The sequence below is a fragment of the Salarias fasciatus genome, chromosome 15 (assembly GCF_902148845.1).
Source record: "Salarias fasciatus chromosome 15, fSalaFa1.1, whole genome shotgun sequence".
Classification (NCBI taxonomy): domain Eukaryota; kingdom Metazoa; phylum Chordata; class Actinopteri; order Blenniiformes; family Blenniidae; genus Salarias; species Salarias fasciatus.
In genome coordinates, this window is record NC_043759.1 from 596,475 (window position 1) to 612,156 (window position 15,682).

Consider the following 15,682-nt stretch of genomic DNA (forward strand, 5'->3'; position numbering starts at 1 on the left):
ATTTCGCCGAATTCATCCGAACAAAATCATAAACAGTTGGCATTCGGACAAACAAACGACACAATCGGGCTCTAAACGACCACTTTGTCGGCTAATTTAAAAAAAAAAAACCGACAAAGTTATACATTTGAAGAGTTTAGAGCTAAAGTGATTTATGCACCGATCCCGCCATTGTCAACATGAAGACAGGACACAAGCTCCTCCCACTCATGCCACTGAGCTGCCGCGCGTCGCGAGCGTTGCAAGCTTCGTGTGTTTTTGAACATGCGTCGAATTCCACACTTTACTCGCTTCAGCTTTGAGGCGTCAGTGACGCCCGTGAAGCCTGCAACGCGTCCGGTGTGAACGTAGCATTACAAAAATCACATAACATGCACTGTGGTCCTGCAGTAATCCGCGACGTAGTAAACAGCAGGAGCATCCCTGGTGCAGCGCTGTGAAGACGGACATTCTGTAAAATGTTTGTGCGCGCTCCTGTGCCGCCTTGGCTGCTGGCTGCAGTTACCCGCAGCGCCTATCGCGGCAGCACTGAGGTACATTTTGAAAAGTTGCCTTAAGTCCCTTTAAAAGTTAATAAAGATGTTTACAACAAAAAAAACCTCCAAAGTCAGGTTGTTGCTGTCAGTAGGACAGTTTAATGTTGATTTATTGGATTCGAGAAATAAAGCAGAGTTAACAGAAGACTGACAGTGGGAACATATATACACACACATATAATTACTGCATTCATTCATCACACGGGGAACCCTGACAGTGACGGAGGAGGCGCACGAGGCTTCTTAGGGGTTGATGAACATACTTTATTATGCTTCAATGATGCGAAACTACCTTCTTTAACAACATAAATGAAATGTAAAAGCTTGTAGCTCTCTTAGGCTCTTTACAAATATTAAATAATGTTCTAAATATGAATCTCCTGTTAGAAAATCCAGCTTCAACAATATATTTCTTCATAACTGTAATAAGATAGAAGAATATAAGAGTCTCACCAAAACACCAACTTAACAAACAAAAAGGATATATACTTTTAATCTTTGTTTTCTTCATCCTGCTTTTCTTCTACATTCTATTTTTCATCTCGGTATGTTGGAACTTTTTTTTTTGCAGTTCATCTGAGAAGCTGCTCTGAAGCTGAGGCTTTTTCTCCGCTGTCGAATTAAGTAGAGAAGGAATCCATCAGTTCTCCATAAACAGTGTTGTAAACAGTCGGAAAGCATTGATCTCATGCCTTGGATTAACGGGGTTAATAAACAGAATTTAGATTGTTCTCTGATCCCACTCTGTAGCGAGAGGAGGCGCTAATGTGCCTGTTGACATGGTGCCATCCGCCGTTAAACACCACAGAAGAAGAAGAAGCACTACGCTGTCTGAAGCCCCGTCTGCTCTGCTCCGTCTGTGTGTGTGTGTGTGTGTGTGTGTGTGTGTGTGTGTGTGTGTGTGTGTGTGTTCTTGTATTTCTATCCTTGTTGGGGCCAAATGTCCCCACAAGGATAGCAAAACGTGGAACGACGTGCCTTGTGGGGACCTTTTTCCGGTCCGAAGTAGGAGAAACAGTGTTTTCTTGACCATGTTGTTGTTACTGAAAAAAGTAAAAGTGCAAAAACATTTCTTTAGGGTTAGGCTTTGTTGTGGTGTGGGTTAGGGTTAGGGTTAGGGGCTAGACATGAATGGGAGTCAATGGACGGTCCCCACAAGGATAGAAATACAAGACTGTGTGTGTGTGTGTGTGTGTGTGTGTGTGTGTGTGTGTGTGTGTGAGTGCGTGGCGCAGATCGGCTCACAAGACGCCTCTCGATAATTACGTCGTGCAACAAAGTATCACAGTACTGTGTGCAAAGCGCCGGTCAGTTTACGTTCACGGGCTGAGAAACATGAACCCCAGACATTTCCTTGAATTTAAAAAACCCGCCGGGACGCCCCGGACAGGACGGAAAAAGAGGACATGTCCGGGGAAAAGAGGACGTATGGTCACCCTATGTACTGAGAACTGAGAAACAGCCGGAGTGTTTTAAAAAAAAAGTTGCCCCGTTTCCACGGAGACGGAGGCAGTGTTTTAACCAGCAGAAGGTCATGTGATCAGTCACACTAAATTAAACATGTCATTTCCACAGATGAGCCTCGGTCAAAAGGAATCTTTTTTATCTTCTTAATTTACATTCAAACATCACAGGATGGGATCCAGATGTTCTTACTCTTCATGACTCTCTGCTACAACCAATCATCACCTGATCAACCTCCAGTCATTAAGCTGACGACGTCCTCACAGCTCCTGCTTGATGGACGGTTTGGTTTGTCCGATCCCCTCCAGGGTGGGGATCGGACTGGTGAAAAATTAAGATGGCCAGGAGGATGATGATGAGGAGGAGAAGGATCATACCTGGAACAAAGAGGAACAGAGCAGTGCGTCTCCAGGTGTCCTTCAGTCCCAACAAGGGCTGTCGCGGTAAACCGGTATTGACGATAATCGTGGTATTAAAACATGAAATTTCAATATCGTGTTCAAAATGCACACATGATAATATCGTATAGAGGATCTAAAGCCACTTGAAACATGTTGAAGTGTATTTTCACAATCCGCCCCTGTTCTTCCGCCCTGCTTCGTCCCCCCCCCCCACACACACACACACATATGTAAACACAGCAGGAGCAGCGGTAGCCTCACGGCTCCTAGCTAGCGCGGCTCCCAGTTAGCGAGCGTCACGAGTGAACTAAACAGCCGACAGCGAGACGCTCTATCCTCACCCGAAAAAAGTGTGTTTAGCAGCACTGACTGCACGTTAGCAGTGGGGCCCCGTTAGGTAGGTTCCAGACGTGTCATTGTAATGTGTCCGGGGGGTTTCAAGTTGTGTCGCTGATATCCGCCGTCTTCTCCGCCGGCCCCCTTCTAGCAACTACCCGGTGAGTACTCAGAAAAGGGCCCCATGCGGGGGATTTTCAACACGTTGTCGTTGCAGCATCTAGTGTAGCGCCTTAAATTTGTCATTGAAATTGACTGATGTCAGCCGTCCCTCGGGACCCCCTTCAGCTCGGGGCCCTAGCCAGTAGCGGCGCCTCTGGCTGGAGAGAAGCAGCTGCTGCTCATTCCACCTCGATTTAAACAAACAAACAAAAATCCCCGGCAGTGTGGTGGTGGGACAGGATTTCACCCCAACAGGGTCTGAGGGTTTTCATAACCCACCAGCCCGACGTGTTCTCTTATTGTTTCAACACCTCATTTGACAGGTATTCTGACTGTAATTCATCTGGGAAAAGAGAGAAAACAAACAAAAATAAAAGTAAAGATGAATCTGAATGTTTGTACCATTATTAGTTAAATTTTTGCTGATATCGTGATAATATCGTTATCGTGATATTTTTGCCCGTGATAATCCTGAAGAGAAAATTTGATATCGTGACAGCCCTGGTCCCAACAATCAGTCACGTTCTCTCAGAATGTCAAAGTTCACAACATCAAACACAAAGGAGGCAAACCTGCTCCATACTGCCGGGTGGTGAGCGGCGCCGCCCGGTAGCGACCAACAGCCCCATAGCAACCAGACGCCCGATAGCAACCAGACGCCCCGTAGCAACCAGACGCCCCGTAGCAACCAGACGCCCCATAGCAACCAGATGCCCCGTAGCAACCAGCCGCCCCATAGCAACCAGACGCCCCGTAGCAACCAGCCGCCCCGTAGCAACCAGACGCCCCATAGCAACCAGACGCCCCGTAGCAACCAGCCGCCCCGTAGCAACCAGCCGCCCCGTAGCAACCAGCCGCCCCGTAGCAACCAGCCGCCCCGTAGCAACCAGACGCCCCATAGCAACCAGACGCCCCGTAGCAACCAGCCGCCCCGTAGCAACCAGCCGCCCCGTAGCAACCAGACGCCCCGTAGCAACCAGACGCCCCGTAGCAACCAGCCGCCCCGTAGCAACCAGCCGCCCCGTAGCAACCAGACGCCCCGTAGCAACCAGCCGCCCCGTAGCAACCAGCCGCCCCGTAGCAACCAGACGCCCCGCAACAACCCAGTTGACATGTTTCCAATATTAATTGTACTTCATTCTGATTTGTTCCACCGTTACTTGACCTTCATTGACCTTCACTGAGGGAGAACCTCTGCTGCTTCACTGACAGCGAATCAACACTTCTGATGATTGATTGATACGTTCTAATGGAGCCTTACAGACACTATTTCAATATTTGTAATACTTTATTGATACTTCTTAACTATTACTCTCAACTATTACTATTACTAACTGCAAAGAAACAGAGGGACGAGGAAGGAACTGCAGGAGTTGGTAGTAAGATTCCCTCAGGGCTGGGGGGCAGCTGGGGAGAGAAGGGTGACTGCTGGGGGGGCAAGTGGCAGAGGGGCGGAGGAGACAGTCTGTCCTGATGGAGACAGTCTGTCCTGATGGAGTCAGTCTGTCCTGATGGAGTCAGTCTGTCCTGATGGAGACAGTCTGTCCTGATGGAGTCAGTAAATCTTTGAAGTTATGAAGAGAGAGGAAGAAGGTGACGGTGTTGCAGTAGATGTTAAAGGGTGGAGCAGGGAGCGAGGAATGAGGAGAGCAGCGGTGGGGGTGGAGCTGTGGAAGAACCAGGACGGGTGGAGGACGGGACAGTGACGGTGGACTGAGGGACGTTGGGAGGCTGAGACTTTAATGGAGGCTAAATTTAGAGCAGAAAGAATTCCAGTCATTGTTGACGCTGCAGCGCTCCACCTGAAAGTGGGCGGGGCTGAGAGGAGAAGCGAGCTGCTCTGTCGGCTCAGCAGCAGGAATTGAAGAAATGTGACGACGAGACGAGGAACTCTGCGGAGAATGTGATGAACGCTGCAGGACTCACCTGCGACGATGAAGAGAATCCTGGTCCTCCGAGCCTGGAAGAGTCCGGACGGCGGAGCGGAGACCCGACCCTGAAGACCACAAGTCAGAACTGAGTCAAAACCCAAGGAAGGACAGACTGAGAGGAGACTCGTCTCTGGCTGACCGCAGGTTTTCAAAGCTGAAACAGGAAGTCCCGCCCCTTCAGCTGGCGAGTGGCTGGCCACAAGCAGCCATGATGCCTGATCTTCAGTGAGCTCCTGCTCTTCTTCACCACTCCACTCACACCACTCATTCCTCACTGTAACTTCCTTTATTCACTACCCAGAAAGCATTGCACTCCACATCACATCCTCTCACTACAGACGCTGGAAAGTGAACTGAGACCCAGGGCTTGAAGGGGACCAGAGTTCAGATCAGAGTTGAGGGTGGACTTAATACATGAACCAAACCAAGACTTCAACAGAAAGTCCCTGAAGTGGACTCTGGTCCAGATCAACCAGGACTCAAAGTCCCTGAAGTGGACTCTGGTCCAGATCAACCAGGACTCAAAGTCCCTGAAGTGGACTCTGGTCCAGATCAACCAGGACTCAAAGTCCCTGAAGTGGACTCTGGTCCAGATCAACCAGGACTGAGGCTGTTTGGTATAATATGGCAAATATCCTCCTGGTCCAGGTCTTGGTTCGAGGCCATACTGTCCTGGTCTCTGTTCTCCATTGTTCGTGTTTCCAGTGAACTGTTCTCTGTGGTTTCACTCCAAAAGCAAGCAACAGCCCCAACTAGTGGACCAACATGAGAACTAGAAACGGGTGTAAGACAATCTGAGAGTTTCTCCACAACAATCATCTCAAACCTCAAAGTAGAGCAGTGACTCTGTTACCTGTGACCGGGAGGCTCTGAAGAACTTCCTGATGTCGTTCTCCATGTTCCTGTTGAGTTTACAGCTGAGCAGATCGTCCTGGTGGAACAGACAGTCCAGAGTCAGCTGGACTCTCTGGTCTGTCACCACTCTGCGGCTCGGAGGAATCACTTGTTCAGGATTGAAGGTGTGATGCATCACCACCAGAACGGCGTCTTTACCAGCTGGAAACACAGAACACGGTCTGATTAAAGTCCAGGTTCCTGAAGGAGGAACCTCAATAATCCTGAACTCACTCAGTCCTGCTGACAGCAGCATGGAGCACCATCTGTGAACAGCATTAGCATTAGCCTGTAGCACCAGCGTTAGCTTGCAGCATTAGCATTTGGCAGTAGCCTGTAGCATTAGAATTAGCCTGTAGCATAAGAATTAACTTGTAGCATTAGCGTGTAGCATTAGCACTGAGCAGTTTTTCTAAATGTTCTCTGATCTGATCAGGAATGTTAGTGAAGACATGTCTCACCAGGAAGATGGTCCATGGCCTCACTGACGTCTGTCCCGACCCGAGAAGAGACGGGACAGAAAACCAGACAGTAGTCAGCGTCTCCAGGAGACCTCGCCTCAGTTTGACCCTCAGATTTAAAGGTTCTGACAACAGACTGATGAGCTCCGTTTGTTCTTCCTGTCAGGATGATGGAGAACTTCCTCCAAGAAGCTGCAAACAGAAGAAAAAACAAGTTAAAAACTACCAATGAGGGTGGACTTCCGGTCAGATGGAGTAGAAGGACGAGCTGCAGAGAAGCTCCCAGCATAGATTCAATAACTTCATGAAAAGACTCGTTATTCTAGCAGAAAGTGAATATCTAGGTAGATAGAGATAAGCCGAAATAAAGACTCGACAGACAAAAGCCACAATGCCAAAGACTCAAATCAAAAAAACAGCTCCGTCGCCAAAGATAGCAAAGTAGCGTTAGCATCACAAGCTAGCGCTAACTCATGTGGAGCTACAGGACAACCTGGAACGAGCATAACGCCTGGAGAGCTACTTGAAGTGATAAAAGAGCTAAAACATGAGCTGAAGAAGGACAACGATAACTTGAGAAAAGACATTAATTCCTTTCACACAGAAGTGAGTGGTGAACTCGATGGTTTGGCCGAAGAGATGCTGGGGCTGAAGGAGCGAGTGGGCGAGATGGAGACACGAGTGGGGCAAGTGGAGCACCTGGCCGTGGAAATGACCGAAGCCTCACAACAGCTATAAAACGTCAGAAAACTCTGCAACAAAAACCCACCGATTTGGAGTCCAGATCAAGAAGAAACAACATCCACATCTCTGGAGTCACAGAGGGAAGTTCTGTGATGCGCTTCGTCTCAGACCTTCCGACCGACATGGACCTAAAGATACAATGGGCTCATCGTTCCCTCGCCCCGAAACCAAGACCAGAGGCCCCCCAAGACCCCTTATCATTAGCTTTCAGGAATTCACTACTAAAGAAACTGTGTTAAGAGAAGCCTGGAAAAAGGGTAAGCTTCAACTCGGCAACCACCCGCTGTTTTTTGATCATGACTACGCCGCAGAGATTGTGCAGAAGCGTAGGGAATACAACGAGATACAGAAATGCTTGAAGACGAATGGCATACGTTTCCAGACCCCTTACACCAACATGAGAATCCACTGGGACAGCGGTGTCCGGACCGACACTGGCGCGCATGAAGCGACCCCGGCGTGTCCCGGCTGAAAGAGCTACCGGGCTGGCAGCGACAGGGGAGGAACCCACGAGGAACGGCACCTACTGCGGCTGAAAGAGTTAAGGAGAAACTTGGGGAGTTCCAGAGGAGCCCCTCAGAGTGGCAGGAAAGTCGGCTTTGGGAGTAGTAACATGATGATCAAGTAATTCACTTTTTGGATTAACACCTTTGAGCTGGGAGCGGCTCCAGGGACAGGACTGAGACCGTTGGACACACAGGTTGGTAGTGGTTTTCCTACTAAGCCCCCTAATAGGGCCCTTTCTTTACGACAGGCTTTACCCTCGACCCACCAACGGGGTCATGGAGGAGGAGAGAAATCTGCTCCTGCCCTGGATGCCCTGGATCTCGGGGTGCGTGGCCAGAGCACTGGGGGGGTACTGGCCTGGGGTGGGTAGCCGCCCGTGTGGGCTGGTTCTCCCGGGGGGGTCATGGCCCTCCGCCTGGGTGGGGGGTTGGCTCCTGGGCTCTCGGCCCTGCCGGCTCCTGCCGGTCGTGGCTCCGCGGGGCCCGGGCCCCGGGACTGCCGGGGTCCCCGGCCGGGGCTTTCCTCTGCCCCGTTTCTGGACTGGAGCGGGGGCGTCTGCCTGGGGGGGCGGCTTGGATCCGGGCTCTGTGATGTCCGCCGGCTGTCTGGGCTCTGAGGGCCTCTCTGGCCTGCTTCTGGCCTTCTCAGAGGTCAGAGGTCATATATGCATGATCACTATCACCATCACTGTCACCATCATATTCACATGATCACGTTGATCTTTAACCACTCTTCACATACTGGGTTACCTTGTCTTCTTGTGGTGGTTAGACTAATGGTGATCTGTAGCAGACCTCTCTTGATGCACGCCCCTAGTTTACTACTAGTTACTACTAGCTATATTCAAAAAAAAAAAAAAAAAAAAAAAGGGTTTGTGGTGTCCTTGCATTTCCTTCCTCCCCTACACCTCCTTTTATTGTTGTGGCCTGGTCTGTTCACTAATATGGTTCGGAAAAAAAAAAAAAACAAAACAAAAAAAAATGTATGTATGGTTCTGTAATTTTCTGTGTTGGTTGTCGGCTCTGTTTTGGTGTTGTCTAGATTGGGGGTTTGGGATTGTTCTAGGTTGCGTGTGGTGCGTCGACAACACTGTTTTTTATTGTGACTTTGTACATAGGTTGTGCCCCCCCCCCCCCCCCCCCCCCTTCCGTTCTCCCTCTCTTTATCTTTCTCTCTTTCTGTCCCTGCTCTCTGAGCGTCTCCGTCCCGGTCCTGTCCTCAGCCATGCCGGATGCCAGCTTTAAATAAAGGCAGCAGCAGGAGGAGACTCAGTCTCGTCCTGCTGCTGACATTAAAATCTGTTCGGATAGTAAAAGGCTACAATCATACAATATTGCACGCCCCAGCTGCCGAACAGGACAAGGGAAAAAAAAAAAAAAAAAAAAAAAAGAAGAGTGACCGGAGTAACAGGCTGCTGTCACTGCGCCGCAGAACCGAGGCTTCCAGAGGTCGTTCATCCCCTCAGCAGTCAGGCTGTTCAACAGATGTGCCTGAGCCGAACCGAGTACACTATGAACACTATGAGCACTTTATTACTGCTTTATCGTACTGTTGTTATTTATTTATTTGCGTGCAAATGATTTATGTGTTGCTGCTGGACACCTGAATTGCTCCCTTGGGAGATTAATAAAGTTTTTATCTATCTATCTATCAACACACACACACACACACACACACACACACACACACACAACGTATGCTGATTGTCCTATTGCGCCTGTCGTAAACAGAGTTGTACGAAGGCATGAACCAGGAAGTACTGAAGGCCTACAGGAACCAGGAAGCACTGAGGGGCTTTAGGAACCAGGAAGTACTGAAGGCCTATAGGAAACCAGGAAGTACTAAATGGCCAACGGGAACCAGGAAGTACAGAAGGCCAAGGGGAACAAGGAAGTACTGAAGGACTGCAAGTACTTAAGGCTGACAGGAACCAGGAAGTGCTGAAGGTCAACAGGAACCAGGAAGTGCTGAAGGTCAACAGGAACCAGGAAGTGCTGATGGCCTAGAGGAACCAGGAAGTAGTGATGGGATACAGGAACCAGGATGGCACGGTGTAATCACCACACTGCACTGCCCGGCATCCCTCAGTATCACTGCCCCCCCCCCCCCCCCCCCCCCCCCCCGGCGGACCCATGCTTGTACAATATAAAAAACAAAAACAAATGTGGCTCTTCAAGATTTGTATTTGAGGACCCCTGGCCTACAGGAACCAGGAAGTACTGAAGGTCTTCAGGAACCAGAAAGTACTGAAACTCTGCAGGAACCATTAAGTACAGAAGGCGACCAGGAACCAGGAAGTACTGAAGGTGACCAGGAACCAGGAAGTACTGAAGGTGACCAGGAACCAGGAAGTACTGAAGGCCTACTGGAACCAGGAAGTAATGACGGGCTGCAGGAAAAAGGAAGTAGAGAAGGGTAACAGAAAGTAGGAAGTACTGACGGGATACAGGAACCAAGAAATACTGAAGTCCTACTGGAACTAGGATGTACTGAAGGCCAACGAGAACCAGGAAATACTGAAGGCCTACAGGAACCAGGAAGTAGTGGCAGGATACAGGAACCAGGAAGTAGTGGCAGGATACAGGAACCAGGAAGTACTGAAAGGATACAGGAACCAGAAAGTACTGAAGGGCTACAGGTACCAGGAGGTACAGAAGGCCTACAGCAGGGGTGTCCAAACTGCGGCCCGCGGGTCAATTTTTATTGGCCCGCAGCAAATTCTGAAAATATAGTTGAATATGGCCCGCACATGGCGCTTGAGCTCAACTCTGTTGCACTTCTCAGTTTCAACACTAGATGGAGCCAGTAACGGAAAAGGTGCTTCTCCACTAAACAAAATTAATCAAAGAAAAACATTTACCGAGTCACCAGAAATGGCAGCGCTGAAGAAACGAAAGATAGCAAGTGAGTGCAGAAGATTTCAGACACGGTGGGAAAATGAATATTTCTTCAAAGAAATCAGCGGAAAGCGTGTCTGTTTGATTTGCCATGAAGATGTCGCCGTGATGAAGGAGTATAATGTCCGTCGGCACTATGAGACCAAGCATCAGAGCTGCGCATCATAACAAGTGCTGAACGAGCACAGAAGTTCCAGCAAATGGCAGCTCGCCTGCAAGCTCAGCAACAGGTTTTTTTCGTGCCAACAAAATACAGGAAAATGCCACAGAAGCAAGCTATGAAGTCGCTGAACTTATTGCCCAGCATGGCAAACCGTTCTCAGACGGTGACTTCATAAAGCAGTGCCTCATCAAAGTCACAGAAGTAATGTGCCCGGAAAAAGTGCAGGATTTCAACAACGTGTAGTGATGGGAATTCCGGCTCTTTTTAGGGAACCGGCTCTTTCAGTTCGGCTCACTAAAAAGAGCCGGCTCTTTTGGCTCCCAAACGGCTCTTCTGATTTTTTTTGTTGCTTTAATGGATATATTACCAATAATAATGTAACGTTATGCACAAAATGAATTAATAATTAATAAAAAAAAGTATTATACTACTATATTATGATAGCCTTTATTTTTTCACTCTGCAGTGAACTTTCAACTAATCTAACCTTTTAACTTTTTTATACTAAAAAACTTTAAAGTCAAGCAACACAGAATTCCTGAAAAACACACAACACAACAAAATGTAAATTACAAATATTTACTTTTCAGTGCAACAACAAATAAACTATGAAATACAAGAATAAACTTTTAGCTTTTTTATACTTAACAGATTTAAAGTGAAACACAGGATCCCTGAAAAACACACGAAATATAAATTTAAATGGTAAATGGTAAATGGACTACACTTGTATAGCGCTTTTTACCCGGCATGACAGAGCCCAAAGCGCTTCACACTGCAACATCACATTAACCTGTTCACACCATACTCGGTGGTGGTAAGCTACTGCTGTAGCTACAGCTGCTCTGGGGCAGACTGATTTACAGATCTACAAAAAAATAAATTCTCAAATACAAACAATTTTAGTTTTTTATACACTCAACAAATTTAAAGTCAAACAACAACACAGAATCCCTGAAAAAAAATTCAAAACAACAAAATAAAAATTACAAATATTAACTCTTCAATGCTATAAATAAACTATAAAATACAAGAACTTTTATCTATTTACAATTCAACTTTTGACCAATTTAGACTGAAACAACACAGAACCCCTGAAAAACATGCAAAAAAAAAAATAAATTAAAATGTGTAAAACAAAAAGAAAAAAATCAGCACTCTCTACTGAAGATTGGCATTTAGAAACGCCAAGTGCCTCAGCTTTGAGCGACTGATTCGGCTTCTTCCATCGGTGATTATCTGACCTGTTTAGAGAAGATTCTCTCAGAGGGGACTATATGACATTTTGGTCTTGCAGACAATGCTCTCTGCTTTTGGAGCCATCAATATAATTAAAATGAGTCCAAATTTGGCTCCTTTTCCTGATATGACTAATTTCTTTTTTACTTTCTTTCTTTTTGTCCCCCATATCGCACTCTCTCTCCTCTCTTGACCCGGTCCTGTGCTCACTGTGCTGCTGCTGTGTGTGTGTGTGTGTGTGTGTGCTCGGCTGCAGCCCCTCCCCCCTCTGCTCAGCACACGAAGCAGCTCAGACAGAGAAAAAAGGCGTCTCGAAGGGAGCCGGCTCCTGATTGGTGGGGAGCCGGCTCCCGTCGTTCACTTCAAAGAGCCGGCTCATAGAGCCATTACGTTCGCGAACGACACATCACTAACAACGTGAGCTTATCCAGAAATACAGTGGTGCGGAGAGTCGAGGACTTGTCAGCCAACATGAAACTTCAGCTGAGAGACAAAGCTTGTGCTTTTGATTTTTACTCGATAGCATGCGATGAGAGCACAGACGCCACAGACACTGCACAGCTCTTCTTTTTTTTGCGGGGAGTCAATGGTAATTTTTGCTGTACGGAGGAGCTGCTTGATATGATGAGCCTAAAAGGTACAACGACGGGTGGAAATACTTTTGAAGCTGTGTCAGAGGCAGTTGAAAAGATGGGGCTCAAATGGGACAAGCTCTGTGGAGGAACAACGGATGGAGCTCCGGCCATGACGGGTGAGCGCAAAGGAATGGCGTCCATGGTGTGCGCCAAGGTGAAAGAGAGCGGAGGTCAGGCTGTTAGGATGCGCTGTACAACCCACCAAGAAGCACTGCGTGCCAAGACTGTCCAGCTGGGCGACGTGATGAACACTGTTGTAAAAACTGTCAACATAATTCGAGCTAGAGGACTGCGCCACAGGGAATTTCAAGCTTTTTTATCTGATGTGGAAGCTGAAGACGGGATGTACTCTACTGGCTCAGCCGCGGCTCTGTGCTGCAGCGGTTTTATTCGCTGAGATCAGAAATCGACAAGTTTTTGAAAGAGAAGGGCCGACCTCTTCATGAACTGACTGACCCTCTGTGGCTGGCAGACCCGGCATTTTTAGTTGATCTCACTCATCATCTGAATACACTGAACAAGAACCTACAAGGCAAAGAACAGCTGGTGTCACACCTCCTGTGTAAAGCTCCGCCTGTTTGAGACACAACTACGAAGCTTTGTTGCTGCACACTTCCCTGCGCTGTCCGAAATCAAGTCTGCTTTTCCAAAGGCAGACCTTTCTGCTAAAAAGGAGAAATATGTGTCTGTGATTACATCTCTCGTGACAGAATTCAACCAGCGCTTTCAAGATTTTTCTGTCATTGAAAAACAAATCAAGCTGTTCTTGAAACCCTTCCTGGTGGATGCAGAAGTGGAAGAGAGTCTGCAGTTAGAACTGACTGAAATGCAATGTGACGATGCTCTGAAGAGTCAACATCAGCTTCTCTCCCTCCCTGACTTCCATCAGTTTGGATAATACCAAGTTTCCTCTGATGGGACGCCACGCAAAAAGAATGAGAGCCTGTTCGGCTCAACATACATATGTGAAGAAACATTTTCTCTGTTAAATCAGAACAGAAGCAGACTGAGATCCAGAGTGACTGCGAGCCATCTCTGTGAAGTCCTTCGTGTCTCAACCACCAAACTTTCTCCTGACATCCCAGCCATCCTTCAATCCAACGGACAGCATCACTGCTCCCACTGAGAGCCATGTTCTTCACATCACAGGTGAGTTAGAAACACACAGTGACCACATGTCAACACGTCACCTCCAGAGCGGCCCGAGCCTTTGCTTATTTTTCTGTATTTGGTCCTCACCAAAAAAACTTTGGACACCCCTGGCCGGCAGAAACCAGGAAGTACTGAAGGCCTACAGGAACCAGGAAGTAATGACGGGCTGCAGGGAACAGGAAGTAGCGACGGCATACAGAAACCAGGAAGTACTGAAGTCCTGCTGGAACCAGGAAGTACTGAAGGCCAACTAGAGCCAGGAAATACTGAAGGCCTACAGCAACCAGGAAGTAATGATGGGCTGCAGGAAGCAGGAAGTAGTGGTTCTTCAATTTAGGATTAAAATGCAGGAACCAGGAAGTAGCGGCAGGATACATGAACCAGGAAGTACTAAAGGGTAACAGGAACCAGGAAGTAGTGATGGGATACAGGAACCAAGAAGTACTGAAGTCCTGTTGGAACCAGGAAGTACTGAAGGCAGTTTCTTTTTTTTTATTATTTTTTTTTTTATTATATTATTTAATGCAACCTCCCACAGAGGACAGTAAACAAGAACAAAAACAAACTGAAGGCCTACCGCAACCAGAAAATAATAATGGGGTGCAGGAACCAGGAAGTGGTGACAGGATACAGCAACCAGGAAGTACTGAAGGGCTACAGGAACCAGGAAGCAATGACGGTCGGCAGGAACCAGGAAGTAGTGAAGGGATACAGGAACCCAGAAATACTGAAACTCTGCAGGAAACAGGAAGTACTGAAGGCCTACAGGAACCAGGAAGTACTAAAGGCTTACAGGAACCAGGAAGTAGTGATGGTTTAGCCCCGCCCACTGACGTTATTCCTCCATACCTGAAAATTTGACCGAAACATTGTCGATGCAGAAGACAGAATGTTCAAAGCGAACGTTTCCTCAACACCAGGAGAGAAACGACAGCGACTTAAATCCTTCCTTTATAACTTTCCTCCTTGTTGCACTTTTAAAACATTCAGAAGCTGCTCCAGTGGCCATGCTGGAGATGAGTTTCCAGAGCTGAATGTCCCTCTGTGCTCGCCGTACACCGAGTTTTAGTGAGGCATGATGGGAGATGTTGTAGTCACAGACAGACAGACACACACACACACATGCACACACAGTCTTGTATTTCTATCCTTGTGGGGACCGTCCATTGACTCCCATTCATGTCTAGCCCCTAACCCTGACCCTTACCCTAACCCAAACCCACACCACAACAAAGCCTAACCCTAAAGAAATGTTTTTGCACTTTTACTTTTTTCAGTAACAACAACATGGTCAAGAAAACACTGTTTCTCCTACTTAGGACCGGAAAAAGGTCCCCACAAGGCACGTCGTTCCACGTTTTGCTATCCTTGTGGGGACATTTGGCCCCAACAAGGATAGAAATACAAGAACGCACACACACACACACACACACACACACACACACACACACACACACACACACACACACACACACACACACACACACACAGTGTGATATAACAGTTAATGATTTCTCACCTGGAACTTCTTCCTCCGACTCGCTTCTGAAAACAGAGGAAGTTGAAGAGAAGTCAGTTCAGCACAGAGACAGAGGAAGCAGGACAGAGTTCACTGAACGCTGCTTCATTCAGGAGATTAAGGAGATTAGACATTAACACACATTATTTAATATTATTTAAGACTTTCACTGACCCGATCTGCTGATAGCCGTCCTCCATGTCTGCCGTCTCTCACAGCAGGACGAGTGTTTGTCTTCCTCTCTGAATTCTTTCACTTTCTGTTTCCCTCCTGGGGGAGGAGCTGCTGGAATCAACTCCTGCTTCAGAACGAGAGACGGGAAAACACCAGTTTGAGGAACCGACTTCCAGGGTGGAACTGTTTAGAACTGCTGCGATCAGCTGTCCGGGAGGAAGAGGAGGGACTTCAGGTTCCACGCCTCGCTGATTGGTCCAGACGTCCATTGATATAAGTCTATTGTGTTTTATTTTTTATAAATGCAGAACCATTATCTCCAGCTCTAAATGAAACTGACGGGTGTTTTCTCTCATATTGTCTCACAGCAACATTAGAATCATGCAGATTAATGTTGTTTCCTGTCAAGTCTTCATTAATGTCATTGATCATACGATCAGCTCTATAATCAATAATTGAACATGACC

The 15,682-nt window shown here is 47.5% G+C and overlaps 1 protein-coding gene across 2 annotated transcripts; it reads right to left on the reverse strand.

The window, feature by feature from the left end:
• Positions 1-594: 594 nt before the first annotated feature.
• Positions 595-15,382, reverse strand: LOC115401727 (uncharacterized). Of its 2 annotated transcripts, none has more exons than XM_030110020.1 (7): positions 15,216-15,382; positions 15,042-15,067; positions 6,186-6,377; positions 5,684-5,886; positions 4,826-4,895; positions 1,712-2,377; positions 595-1,448 (listed from the first exon to the last, which is right to left on the reverse strand). In XM_030110020.1, the coding sequence occupies exons 1-6, from the start codon at positions 15,239-15,241 to the stop codon at positions 2,244-2,246; spliced, it is 651 nt and encodes a 216-aa protein (XP_029965880.1). In that variant the 5' UTR covers positions 15,242-15,382; the 3' UTR covers positions 595-1,448; positions 1,712-2,243. The 2 variants fall into 2 exon arrangements, with proteins under 2 accessions (XP_029965880.1, XP_029965879.1); XM_030110019.1 differs by having other exon boundaries at positions 5,657-5,886.
• Between the last annotated feature and the right edge of the window lie 300 nt (positions 15,383-15,682).

Coding starts and splice junctions, on each gene's coding strand:
- LOC115401727 (XM_030110019.1), bottom strand. CDS start 15,241: ATGGAGGACGGCTATCAGCAGATCGG. Junction 6,378..15,041: donor GTCGGAGGAAGAAGTTCCAG/GTGAGAAATCAT, acceptor TTCTGTTTGCAG/CTTCTTGGAGGAAGTTCTCC. Junction 2,378..4,825: donor GATTCTCTTCATCGTCGCAG/GTGAGTCCTGCA, acceptor TCTTTGTTCCAG/GTATGATCCTTCTCCTCCTC.